The 12,837-nt window shown below is 47.5% G+C and overlaps 1 protein-coding gene across 1 annotated transcript in view; it reads right to left on the bottom strand.

The window, feature by feature from the left end:
* FHOD3 (formin homology 2 domain containing 3) overlaps positions 1 to 12,492 on the bottom strand; it is a 493,214-nt gene extending 480,722 nt beyond the window's left edge. The window contains exon 1 of the mRNA XM_060029530.1: positions 12,283 to 12,492. Within this exon, the coding sequence (XP_059885513.1) occupies positions 12,283 to 12,447 (165 nt within the window). The 5' untranslated portion in view covers positions 12,448 to 12,492. The remainder of the gene's footprint in view (positions 1 to 12,282) is intronic.
* Positions 12,493 to 12,837: the final 345 nt, after the last annotated feature.

Genomic DNA, 12,837 nt, shown 5'->3' with positions numbered 1-12,837 from the left:
ATGTTTATGGATTAGGAATCTGACAAAGGTTTGAGGATATCTTCTATTCTTTTTTTTTTTAACATCTTTATTGGAGTATAATTGCTTTACCATGCTGTGTTAGTTTCTGCTGTATAACAAAGTGGATCAGCTATACATATACATATATCCCCATATCTCCTCCCTCTTGTGTCTCCCTCCCTCCCACCCTCCCTACCCCACAAAGCACCGAGCTGATCTCCCTGTGCTATGCGACTGCTTCCCACTAGCTATCGATTTTACCTTTGGTAGTGTTGCGATCATCATGTATATAAATATATACTGCACTTTTTTCACTTAACCTTCTTTCAGATAGTCAAAAACTATTTATTAGGGCTTACTGTGTATCAGGCACTGTTCTAGGAACTCTGAACTGAACGGTGAGTTGAAATGCACTTCCTGCTACTGAGGGTTTACAGCTGGTGGGAAGATGGTGACATGGGATGAAATAAGAACCAGAGTGTCACAAGTGGGAGGGGGCTAGGAGCACAGCCTGCACAGACCAAGGGGGAGGGCTGGCAAAGCCCAGCAGAGGTGAGCCTCAGACATGGTCTCACCCCAGGCTGGAGGATGGAGGGGCAGTCCAGGGAGAGGTAAGACATTAAACTACCATCCAGGGCAGCCTCTTAGTGAAACTGCAAGCATTTTAGCACAGCCAGGGCTCGGGAGGGGCAGGTGGGGGGAAGGACAGTCGGGGCAATGTGGGAGTGGCAGACAAGAGGCCAGGTCCCAGAGAGCCCTGGGTGTCCTTATGATGAGTTGTGATTCTACCCTGTCAGTAATGGGGAAGCACCAGAGTAAAGGAGGAGGAGGCAGGGAAAGTAGGTTGGGGGATGGATCACTTTCATCTGGAGCCGGGAGTCCAAATGAGAGCCCGGATGACTCGGCAATGGAAGGGTGGGGACTGGATGGGTGCACAGGAACCAAGGCTGACAAGACGTTCTCATGGTGTTTCCAACGAATGAGATGCAGAAGGGGCGTGGTGAGCAGGTCTGGGAGAAAGAAGTTACTGGTCTCATCTTTAACATTTCTTACCTACATGTCCGCATGTACAATTTCATGACTCATGCAGGGTGTTATGAATTGAATGTGTCTCCCCAAAATTCATATGTTGAGGCCCTACCCCTCCATATGATGGTATTAGGAGGTGGGGCCTTTGAGCGGTCACTAGGTTTAAATGATGTCATGAGGGTAGGACCTCCATGACAGGATTAGTGCCCTGATAAGAAATATAAGAGACACCAGAGCTTCCTCTCTGCCATGTGAGGTCACAGCAAGGAGGCGGCCATCTGCAAGCCAGAAAGAAGGGCTTCACCAAGAACCAAATCTGCCAGCACCTCACCCTTGGACATCCCAGCCTCCAGAACTGTGAGAAATAAACGTCTGTCGTTGAAGCCCCCCCATTCTATGGTATTTTGTTACGGCAGCCTGAGCTGACTAAGGTATGAGTTATTTTAATAGCTAGCCAATATTCTAACCATAATAAAACATAATGACTTAATATCTCCCTTGTTGTTGGACATTTTTTAGCTTTTCATTATAAAACAATCCTCAAATATCTTTATACATATAGTACTTTCATCATTTTTATGTATCTCTTCAAATAATTCCTGTAAGTAGGGTCACTGGGTCAAAAACAATCATTTTTATGACTTGTGTATATTGCCAAGTCTCTAGAAAGAGGCAGGGTCATCGACTACACTACCCACAGGATATGAGTGCCCCTGTTTTCTCAAAGCATTAACAACTAATGAGATGTATCTTTGTCTTACTAATATCATATTGTTATACTGAACATTGAATACGTGCATTCATGAAATGTAATCGATCTAACTTTAAAGTACAGTCATGATTTTGTCCCTCAAAACAGGGAGAGGCAATGGGATACATACACATAATTTATTCAAGGTTTTCACAATCTTCTCTGAGTACCACCGGGTTATCTTCCCAGAATTCAAATGTCACTCTCTGCTATGACACCAGCTGTACCTGCAAGAAGGAGGTAGGACTGGAGCTGGGCTTCCCATCCTGGCCCAGGTCTTCAACAGTCCTATATGGACTTAGGGACCATCTTCCCAACCATCGCCAATGCTTAAAATGGGGGAAACTGCTCCCATCTAAGATGAATTCTTTACCCTTCTACTCAGCAACTAAACATCTAATAATTCATCTTAAGGAAGCAATCAAAGCATAAAGATTATTTTTTCTGCAAGTATATATATAAAACAGCATTATCTGCATTTTTTTTACTGGCAACTGACTAAACATCCAATGGTTCATTCATTCATATATTCATTTAATGAAGATTTATTAAGGACCAACCACAGATAGGAAGGGTGGGAGGGAGGGAGACGCAAGAGGGAAGAGATACGGCGATATATGTATATGTATAGCTGATTCACTTAGTTATAAAGCAGAAACTAACACACCATTGTAAAGCAATTATACTCCAATAAAGATGTTAAAAAAAAAAAAAAAGGACCAAGCACAGGAGAAATAAACATTGAAGAAGACAGAGCCCTTTCCCTCACAGAGCACGGGAGCAATGCTTACATCTGGGCCATAGTACATGCACAGGCTGGATCACCATGTTGTCATTAAAGATGATACACTCCAAGAATATTTAATGACTTGGGAAAGTATTCAGATATTTATATTTTTATCAAACATTTAAAACATTATAAATGTTTGAAAACATTATATATTTTAATTCTGGTAAGACGCAAAAGTGTTAAGAGTGGTTCCCTCTGGGTAATAAGGAAATGATTTCTATTTCTTCAGTGTGCTTTTCTGTAGTCTCAAAATTTATACACATGTTCATTCTGTGATGGGAACAGATGCTTTGTCTGTTTTATAAGGGTAGACTCCTTGCTTCCTGGCCTGTCTCTCATTGAACCTAGCTTTGTTAGCCGTGATCTCTCCCCAGCAATGTCTCCCTGATTCCACACGAACAGTTTAAGTTCACAGTAAAACGGAACTGCAAGTGTGAAGATGCCTTAGGGTACCAGACCATATACATATCAAGATACATACACTGATTTGAGTAATAAAAACAATCCAGATGACTCAGCTTTAACACGAAAAGAAAGCAGCTTTTTACTTCTGCCACCACAGGGAAAAGTATACAGACTTTCTGCAACTCCCTCCAGGCACTATCTGCAGGTCCCAGGTCCCAGGTCACTCTACTTACCAAACCCTGAGGTCACGGTTCTTCTGCCTTATCCATCCTATTTCCATCCTCTTGGGCTCAGTCAGCCAGTTGATGGTCCAGACCCACTTCCATCCCCATCTGTGGGGATATGAGGATTCACCTTTCCAGGTGAAAATCAGGGACAAATAAAGAATAAAGTCTAGCAAATAAAGTTCAAAAATGGATAAACGCCATACTTGAAAGGAGGGGACCAACTGCTCTCTATCATACATGAAGAAGCAGCTAGAATGTGTTTGACCAGAGGCTTTACAGAAGGGACTTCTGCATGGAGACAGCTGGGGTAAGGAGACCGCTCTTTTTTCCCTCCAACTCTAAAGTGTGTGATAATTCACTCGTTCAACACCTATTTACTGTATACGCATGATGTACCAAGCACTGTTCCAGGCTCTAGGGCTACACCAGTAAACCAAGCAAGCAACCCTCATGGAGCAGCAGGCCAGCCACTCAAGGGCTTCGGAGTAACCCTGAATGGCAGGGGGCCTGAGTGAGGTTTTAGAGCAGAGGAGTGACATGCTCTCTCTTTCCTCTTTAGCCAATCACACAGGCCTGATTCCTGAGCTGTTCCCTCACATTAAAACCCACTGAATGGGGGCTTCCCTGGTGGCGCAGCGGTTGAGAGTCCGCCTGCCGATGCAGGTTCGCGCTCCGGTCCGGGAAGATCCCACATGCCGTGGAGCGGCTGGGCCCGTGAGCCATGGCCACTGAGCCTGGGCGTCCGGAGCCTGCACTCCGCAAAGGGAGAGGCCACAGCGGTGAGTGGCCCGTGTACCGCAAAAAAAAAAAAAAAAAAAAAAAAAAAAACCACTGAATGGACCCTATCTCTAACCTTTTACTTTTTTCCTATTAATGGCCATGTTCCAAGGCAAGGAGGGAACCTTCACCCTGCCCCGTCAAGACTTGCTGTAAACTACAGTGAGACAGTGAGAGAGGTGTTAGACCAAGAACACACTGCTAGATAGGGGAGCAGGGAGGCCAGAAACACCCCCTCGAGGCTGTGGATGCAACGGAAGTCGGGGAGGCAGTGGAGACTGTGCTCCGAGTGACTCAATACCCAGTCTTCAGTCGGCTGCTTCCCCGGAGGTCCAGCACCTGCACCCCCCAGCTGCCTGCAGCCTCCGTGATGAAATCAGAGGACCAGACGGCAGTGCCCTCACAATGGTCATAAGGGTTAAAAGCTAGGTTCCCAGGCTGTAGCACAATTAATAGTAAATTTTGTTTTCATTTAATAAAACTACAGATATGGGGGCGGGGGGAAGCACTGCTTAAACCAGCTGTCTCCACCCCAGTACCACCGCTCACTCATGCTTTTCATGAATTGTGAGGGATGTTACCATCAACTCTGGATTAATCAATTATAACCAGGGGAGGGTTGGAGAAGGTGACCTCAAATCACAGATAAAACAAAACTCCCCCTAAAGTGGTATTGGTATAAACTTCTTTAGTCAAAATTGTGGCCAGTTTTAGGCAACCGGGTGAATGGCTGCAATGCTGTGTGTGACCCTAGTTGAGCCAGAAGGACCTCCTTCTCATGTCCTCTCTGAGGACCCACTGCTCTGTCTCCAGCCTGCTCTAAACACGTCAGCATCTGGCCACTCAGGAGTGTTTGCCCATCAGCATTTTCTATGAACCCCAAGCCACTCTTGGGATCTGATAAACCAGTTAGAAGATGCATCAGTTAGTTACCTTCTATTCTGAGAACTTCACAATAATCTTTGGCTTGTCCTGTGCACTCTGGTTAAGACCCTGGCATTTCATTCCCTGTGGTAATACCAGCGTATGAAGAGTCCAAGTAGCCTAATCAATAACAAAAAAGTCTTCTTCTGGGTTTTCCTCTTTCCAAGAATGCTAAAAATATTTGATGAGGTGACCCACAAACTAATTTTTCTGTGTCATTCTTGCCAAACCTAGGAGTATTAGTCTGTATTGAATTGCAAGTTCTTTAACATTTTCCCTTTTCTCAACATCTTCAACAATTTTGAGATTTCTTTTTTTCTAACATTAAGTTCTAAACATTTTCCCTTGGAGTCCAACTTTTTAATTTCTAGGCTCCAAATCTAAGTGGGGAAGAGAAGGTATGTTTCCAAGTTGTATATAGATACAGTGCAGATTCTGTTTGTCACTACGTGGGTCTAAAAATAGACAAACTTCTGGTTGTATAGATAATTTTGCTGATGTGCGGTAACTTTATTTTCTGAATGAGCTAAAATCAAAAGTTGCCCGTGATGCTGAGTGCCAAGGTATACAATCAACTTACATTTTCATATGCATTACAACATCACTGCATTCTGAGATCCTCTCTCGAGGCATACTGAAGATGGAGGCCAAGCTGACTCGCTAGGAATGGGGCACGACCCCGGCGTGGCCAAGAAAGCATGTCACAGCCTCCAGGAGCCACTGGGAAACTGAGCACTTTTATATTGATATCGTTAATTATAGCCTTAGCAACTTCTCAGTTTAGTGATAAAAATTTAGATGCATGTGCTCCATGTATAATATCTCTACCCTAACACTTTTTACTAAACTAACAGTTTATGTAACTGATGCCTGCTGAGTTCATCATTGGAATTGACTGAGCCGAGAAAGATACTCTGAACATGAAAAGACTGATGTCCTACGTTTGTTTTTCAAAAATCCTAAGAAGAACACGACTGTCAGGGTGGGAAGGAAGGTATCAGTGGAGGCACTACAAAAAATTTACTGATTGGCCATCTCAGCCACAGCAAACACACTAAGGACACACGGTGACACTTAATGAAAGGACGCTGATCCCAAAGGGAACATCAGAACTCATAACCTAATTTTTTAGCTCTTTTATTTAAAAAAAAAAAAAGTTCAACATATGCAAAAGTACAGAAAATAGTATAATGACTCCCCCACAGACCTATAATCCAGCTTTAACTCAAATTCTATCTTGTTGCCTCTATACACTCACCCACCTATTTACTTGCCCCTCATCCAAGATAATTTTGAAGCAAATTCTAGACATTATATAACTTCATCTGTAAATATTTCAGTATTTATCTCTGAAAGATAGACTTTTCCTTAAACATAACACAGTAGTATTATCACACTTTAATAATTTTAATGTTAAATATCTTTATTAATTTTGTTTTAATTTTTTATTTTTTTATTAATTTAACTTCAACAATTTTTAATATCAAAAAGTCACTATTCAGGTTTCCCCAATGGTCTCAAATATTTGTTTACAATTTTTTTTTTTGGCCGCACAGCTTATGGGGATCCCTGACCAGGGATTGAACCCACCCCCTTGGCAGTGAAAGTGTGGAGTCCTAACCACTTGACCACCAGGGAATTCCCTACAATGTGTTTGTTTGAATCAATGTCCAGTTAGAGCCACACATTGCAATTGGTTGATATATCTCTTAAATCTCTTTTAATCTAAGGTTTCCTTCCATCTCCATCTTTTTTTCCTTTACAATGTATTTGTTGGTAAAACTATAATTTCCCACAATCTGTATTTTGCTGATTACATCCCTGTGGTGAGGCTTAACATTCACTATAACTTAATTTCCCCCATTCTTTCTTACTTAGTTCAGAACAAGGCACAGAAACACATCCCAATAAAATAGCTAAAACAACAAAACAAAAAGCAGTCTGCTTGTCTCTGGAAAGGACCAGATGCTGACAAACCCAAGACTGAAAATGCCCCACAGACACGGAACCAGCTACATGGATTAGAAAGCCAGGTTTAAATCGGGGACATTCCTGAGCTGGCCACAGTAAACAGGGCCATCACCTGCAGGTGACACAGTGTGGAGGTTGCAGGAGTGGTGACTGTTTTCTGTCTGAGGACAGAAAGGTTTCCAAGGTTCAAAAGTTTCATCTTCAGAGAGAAATAAACCATGGAGGGGAAAGGAGGCTGGGGGAGGGGTGCTCCTGAGTTGGCCTTAGCATGTTAATCAGTTTTAAATCTGCCACCACTAAAAACTAACATTTCAGAGTCCAGAGGAGGGCAAAGGCAGTCCTGTTGTTTTCCAGAGGGAAGCAGGTTGGACTCTGAGGACAAGAGGCACAGACTCCCAGAGCTTCTACACTGGAAGGACAACCAGAGCACAACCATTTAAGTCACAAACTGTGACAGGCAGCAGCGTGAAAAGGCAATGCAGTCAGCCCCCTCCCCCCACCCCTCCCCCTGCACAGAAAGCATGTGCTCTGCTGGTTTTCTAATAACGGGACACAGTTGGCTACAAACCCTGGAGGAAAAAAAGACTTGACCTTAAATCCCAGCTCCTCCACTTAAAAGCAGTGTGACCTTAGATAACCTGCCTAACCTCCCTGTGCCTCAGTTTCCCCATCTGTTAACTGGAGATACCATTGTCTGTCTGCTAGAACTCTCGTGAGGGTCAGTGAAGTTATTCGCCGAGGCCCACAGTACAGTGCCCAGCACAAGCTCATTATATGTTAGCCCTTTGCCCCCAAAGATTTCTACCAGGCCACCCCAACCCAAACCCTTGCAGGGAGCCAGGACAGCACCTGCTGGATGTCTAGCTGCGTTACCGATGCGGTCTGTGGCCATGCATGAAGCAAAGCCAACTGACCCATAAAGGGTTCAATCCCATGATCCTGATCTCAATAGCACGGCTCCAACCAACTGAGCTAATTACGGTACAGTCGGATTCGACTCAGCTTGCACGGAGACACTCTTAGCTGTTCATACAACATTCTTAAACAGTTTTGTCCTAAGATGCTATGTGACACAACACACTTGCCAACTTTACTAATGACCTCATCTTTAAAAAATCTTAATGTAATGTAGCAAACAGATGTGTCCCTTAAGAGGATTAAGGTGGAAATTCATTAGAGCAATAATACCAGTGGATTTGTGTTCTAAAACTAACACCCATCAATCAACTTAGTGCACACTCCATCTTAGCACTGCTCAGCTTCCAGGAGAACCCTGGAGAACTGGACAGCCCAGGTCTTTACCCTCGAGGAAGTTATCTGTGAACAGGGGAGACGGAGAGAACCCTCCTAGCCCTGTACTGAGTCTGACCTAAATGACCTCTAATCCATGCTGCTCAGACTGCAGGAATCACCAAGGCATCTCGGGGAAATGCACATTCTGCTTCAGCAGGTCTGGGGAGGCCTGAGAGTGCATTTCTAAGAGCCCAGGTGATGCCCAGCCCACACTGAGAGGACCAAGGTTCTAATCCTCACAGCAACTGGCTATCTGACAGGTGGGATAGCTGAGGCAGCAAGGGAACCACAAAGACAAAGGTAGTGAGAAAGGAATGAACAGGGCACAGTCAAGGCTAATCCAATGAGAGCATGGAACTCTGAAACGTGGGCAGGCTGCCTGGAAGGAAAAAACTCAAGACACAAAAGTAGTAGAGTCATTAAGGACTCAGACCTGGTGCCAAATGCCAGCTCTGGAATGTCCCACTCACATGGCCCACCGACTTTTTTATGCTTTGGGCTCTTCTGCTGTGAGATGCAACAGTACCAGCGCCCGACCCACGGGGTGGCCGCGGGCTTGGCAAGATGATGCGTGTCTGGGACGGTGCTTGGCTCGGGCACGTGGCCAGGACCTGGGAACTGTTATTACTCTACTCTCTGGTCCGCAGCAGCCACGGAAACATTCCCTGAATTAAATTACTAGGTCATAATTGCTGTTTTGACACGCAAGCTAGTTACCAGTTTTTTGGTACCACCACAATTCCAGTTTTGCCTATCAAAAAGAAGCAAGAATCCTTACAGCCTTCACTTTTGGTGTCAAACAATCCAAAGACATCTAAGCTTTGAAAGGTCTAGGATTCTATTAATTCTACTGCACAGTTTTTTCTAAATTATAAGTCCTGTAATTACAATTATTTTTCTTCTTAAGACACTGAACCAGAAATAAACACCTGTTTATGCAGCATTTGAAAACAAAAGGCCTCACATAGTCCAGATAAAACATATAACCACCAAAATAAACATCTCCCTCAGTGAGAATACGGTACCTGTTCTGACCTTTCTGTTATCAGACTAATCATTTATTTAATTATTCTCTTAGAAATACTATAAAAGGCTGGGGTGGTTTTTTATTTTTCCGTCTAGCAGCTTGGGGAAAAACATGATAAAGCATTATAAGCACATGTTGTTTTCGTCCAAGACAATGGTTTAAATGAACAACTAACTTCAAATGGAGTCAGCAAACATGAGATAAATGTATACATATTTCATTAGGTTAGGAAAAGATGCATAGACTCAAGTTTGGGCTGGAAAGGACCTAAGAGGTTAACCAGTTCAAAGGTTCCCAGCACAGGAGAATCTCTTGGGGAGCTTTACAGATTAAGACCCTCTGCAGGGGCCTTTTAGGGGGCTTGTTACACAGGTGTGTTCACTTAGTGACGATTCATCCAGCCGCTCACTTAGGCCCTGCACGCTTTGCTGTGTGTGCCGTCTCCTTCAAGCAGAAGTCTACACCCCCAGGCAGGACGGCTGAGGATGCTGAAGTGTCTGCATGTTTCACAATCACGCTTCTCCCCTCTCACCACCCAGAACGCCCCATGCCCCAGGAACTCCTCCTCTTGCCAGGCTGGGCTCCATGGGACATGGAAACCGTACCCATGGCAGGGGCTTGCCCATTCCCTCACTGTTAGCTAATTCACAGCAGGGTTCGTAACTATTTGTTCCCACCTCTGACTGTGAACCCTACCAGGCTGGAATTCTGTCTCAAGGCTCTTACTCATGCTTGTAACACCTGCCCCAGGTCAAAAAGTACCTGGCCTAGGAAGCTGATTCAGGAAACTCCTCAAGTTAATGGAATGGAAGCCCGAGGAGATGCGGCTTCTGCCCACAGCCAAACAGCTGGTCCAGGGAGCAGAACAGCAGTGGAGTCTCAAGCCGCACAGACAAGGTTTGAATCTCAGCTCCCCACTCGTAACAGAGAAACTAGGTTATTTAATTGCTCTCTGCCTCAGTTTCCTCATCTGTAAAATAGGTATAGTAAAAGTCTGCACTTCACAGACGTCTGTAATATTAAATGAGATCCTGCACTGACATCCCTAATAGAGTACAAACCTACATACCAAGTGCTCAAAACTCATTGGCTCTTTCTATCGCAGATGCATCATCCAATCCAGCAGATTCCCTGCTGGAAATTAACTAGCATTTTACAATATAAATGTGCACCTAGGCACATAAACGCCCTGAATTCTCCTTTACAGAACGCTGCTAACAGAACTAGCCAATCGGTCGGCTCTAGATGTGAAAAACAATGCCAAACATCTGACTATATTGCAAGGGTCTGCAGGCAAAAGACTCAGACTGAGCATGGCTGGGCCCCCCGCAGGACAAGGAGTCAAGGGTCTCTGTGGGACGTATTTGGGTTCCCTTTATTCTACAAGGGCCATCTCAGAAAGTCCTGTGAGCCAGGGCAACTGCTGTGCTGTGGCTTCTAGGGGGTCGGGGGCAGTGGAGGGGGTGGTGTAATGCTGGAGCATCAGGATCTCCTATGAGACCAGGAACACTGGATCAAGGCTATGGGGCTATTCCATGGAAACATAAAAATGTACTTCAGGTTCCAGCTTGAAAGGTCAGCCGGTGTACATAGGGCTTGAAATCCAAGGAAAGTACTTCAAGGTCACAGGACCACAATTATGAGTCTTCTGTGGTTTCAACAAAAGATCACTGTAATCAGAGACCATAATGAATGAAATAACCATGATGCTGAGGAAGCCCTTCGAAAACTCTTAACTGAACCCACTGGTTGAGAAGAACCAAATAACTGACAAAAGTGATTCTGATAAGCTGAGTCCACAATAAAAACATCATTCTCCCAATCCAACCTTTTATGGCCAGAGAGGTTCCCAGGAGCAGTGACTGTATCCATCCTGCACCAGCACAGAGAAAAGGAGATAGAACTGCCCCATTCCTCATTCCTGAAGACAGGTTACTCATTAAGAAGTGGCGTTTGGGGGTGGGGGGTGGGAGAAGCAGTGATATAATAGACACCACTGCCAATGTTCACCAGTACCCACACCAACCTCCCTATTTCCAAGGCAGGTGAACAGCATACAGAAGTCTAAAAAAAATTTTAAATCGATTTTGTTCTTTTTGGCATCAAGGGTTATCTCTTCCAAATATTTATCAGTGTTGATCCTCAAGGAATAAATCATCTACAAGCTCTGATATGAACCCTAAGCCAACAAAAAAATGTACGGGGGAAGTAATTCTTCAAGGTGCAGTCACTAAGTGGGAGGAAGGGCTCTCCTGGGTAACTAAATGCTTGGCTTTCAACGCCCAGCTCTTCGCAGCACACACTTTGCAAGATGCCTGCCCTGAAAAGGGTTAAAAAAAAAACTATCGGGTGGACTGAGAAGCCATTCTTCCCAGGGGACACTCATTTGGGGCTCTGTGCGCGCGCCGCCCCTCCGCGCCCCCGCCCCTCCTCCCACAGCCACTGCTCCTCCAAGGTCCCCCAGGCCACCTGCTTCTTCTAAGGAAAAGGGGCTGCTCCGAGCACTATCGTAGCGCGCGGGCGGCGCCCTCCGCGGTGCCCCGCAGGGGAGGAAGGAGAGGTGTCCCCGGGAAGCGTGCTTTGTCGCGAGGGTCGCGCGGCCGCCCGCAGCGGCCCCAGAGGCCTGAGAGGTTTCGTCCCGCGCGTCGCTCGGGTCTCCTCTGCGAAGGACCAGAGCCCCCCGGGGCCCGGGTTCTTTCCGCGCGCCGCTCGGCGCCCGCCCGGGTGCGGGGACCGACTGCCGGCGTCCGAGCCCCACCCCGCCCACCCGGCCGAGCGAACGGCGCGGCGTGGGGAACCTTCTCCATCCCGCCTCCGACCGGCGCCGCACCTGTTCTGCCCAGTCCGCCGCCCCCCCGCCCCCGCTCCGGGCCGGAACGCGGGGCTGTCCTCCTCGCTGGCCTAGGAGAACCCGAGCCAGCCGGCGGGCGCCCGGACCCCTCTGCCTAACGGAGAGGGGGGAGGTCTGCCCTTGGGCGCTTGTCTCTCGGCTGCGCCCAGCCCAGCTTGCCCGTGGCGACCCTACCCCGGCGCGCCCCGCAGCAGGGACTGCGTCCCGGGGGCCCAGCCCTCCAGCGCCGGGCCGTACCTTGTGTGGCGCCCGCAGCAGCCGGTGGACCCCGGCCAGCTGGGTACCGAGCGCGAGGTCCTCGCGGAACGTGAACAGCGGCGGCCGGCTGGGCTCGGGGAAGTTGGTGCTGTTGAAAGGGTCCGTATCGTCCAAGAACTGCACCCGGCAAGCCAGCGTGGCCATGATGCATCCCTGCCCCGGGGGGGCGCGGGCCCCGGGATCTGCGGGGCCGCGGACCGGGACGCCGGGGTCACCGCGAGCTGTGGAGGCCGCGGCCGCAGCTCGCTGGCTCGCGGGCTCACAGGCTCCGGCCGCGGGGGGCGGGGCGGGGGCGGGGCCGGCGGGCCCCCTCCTTCCTCTCGCTCTCCGGCTCCTCCCCTCCGGCGTCCCCCTTGTGCCCGCCCGGCTGCCGCCGAGACCCACGCGACCCGCCGCGTGGAACAGGAAAGGGAGGATGGCTCGTGCAGTATCCGCTGCCCTGCGCCAAGTCCGCTGGCGGCGGCGGCGGGGCGGAGAACCCCCCGACCCCCGGCGGGCAGACCCCAGCAGCGCGGACACCGCCTGGGCCACCGG

This window comes from Delphinus delphis, chromosome 13, assembly GCF_949987515.2.
Source record: "Delphinus delphis chromosome 13, mDelDel1.2, whole genome shotgun sequence".
Lineage (NCBI taxonomy): Eukaryota > Metazoa > Chordata > Mammalia > Artiodactyla > Delphinidae > Delphinus > Delphinus delphis.
This window is presented reverse-complemented; position numbering and strand designations above follow the sequence as displayed.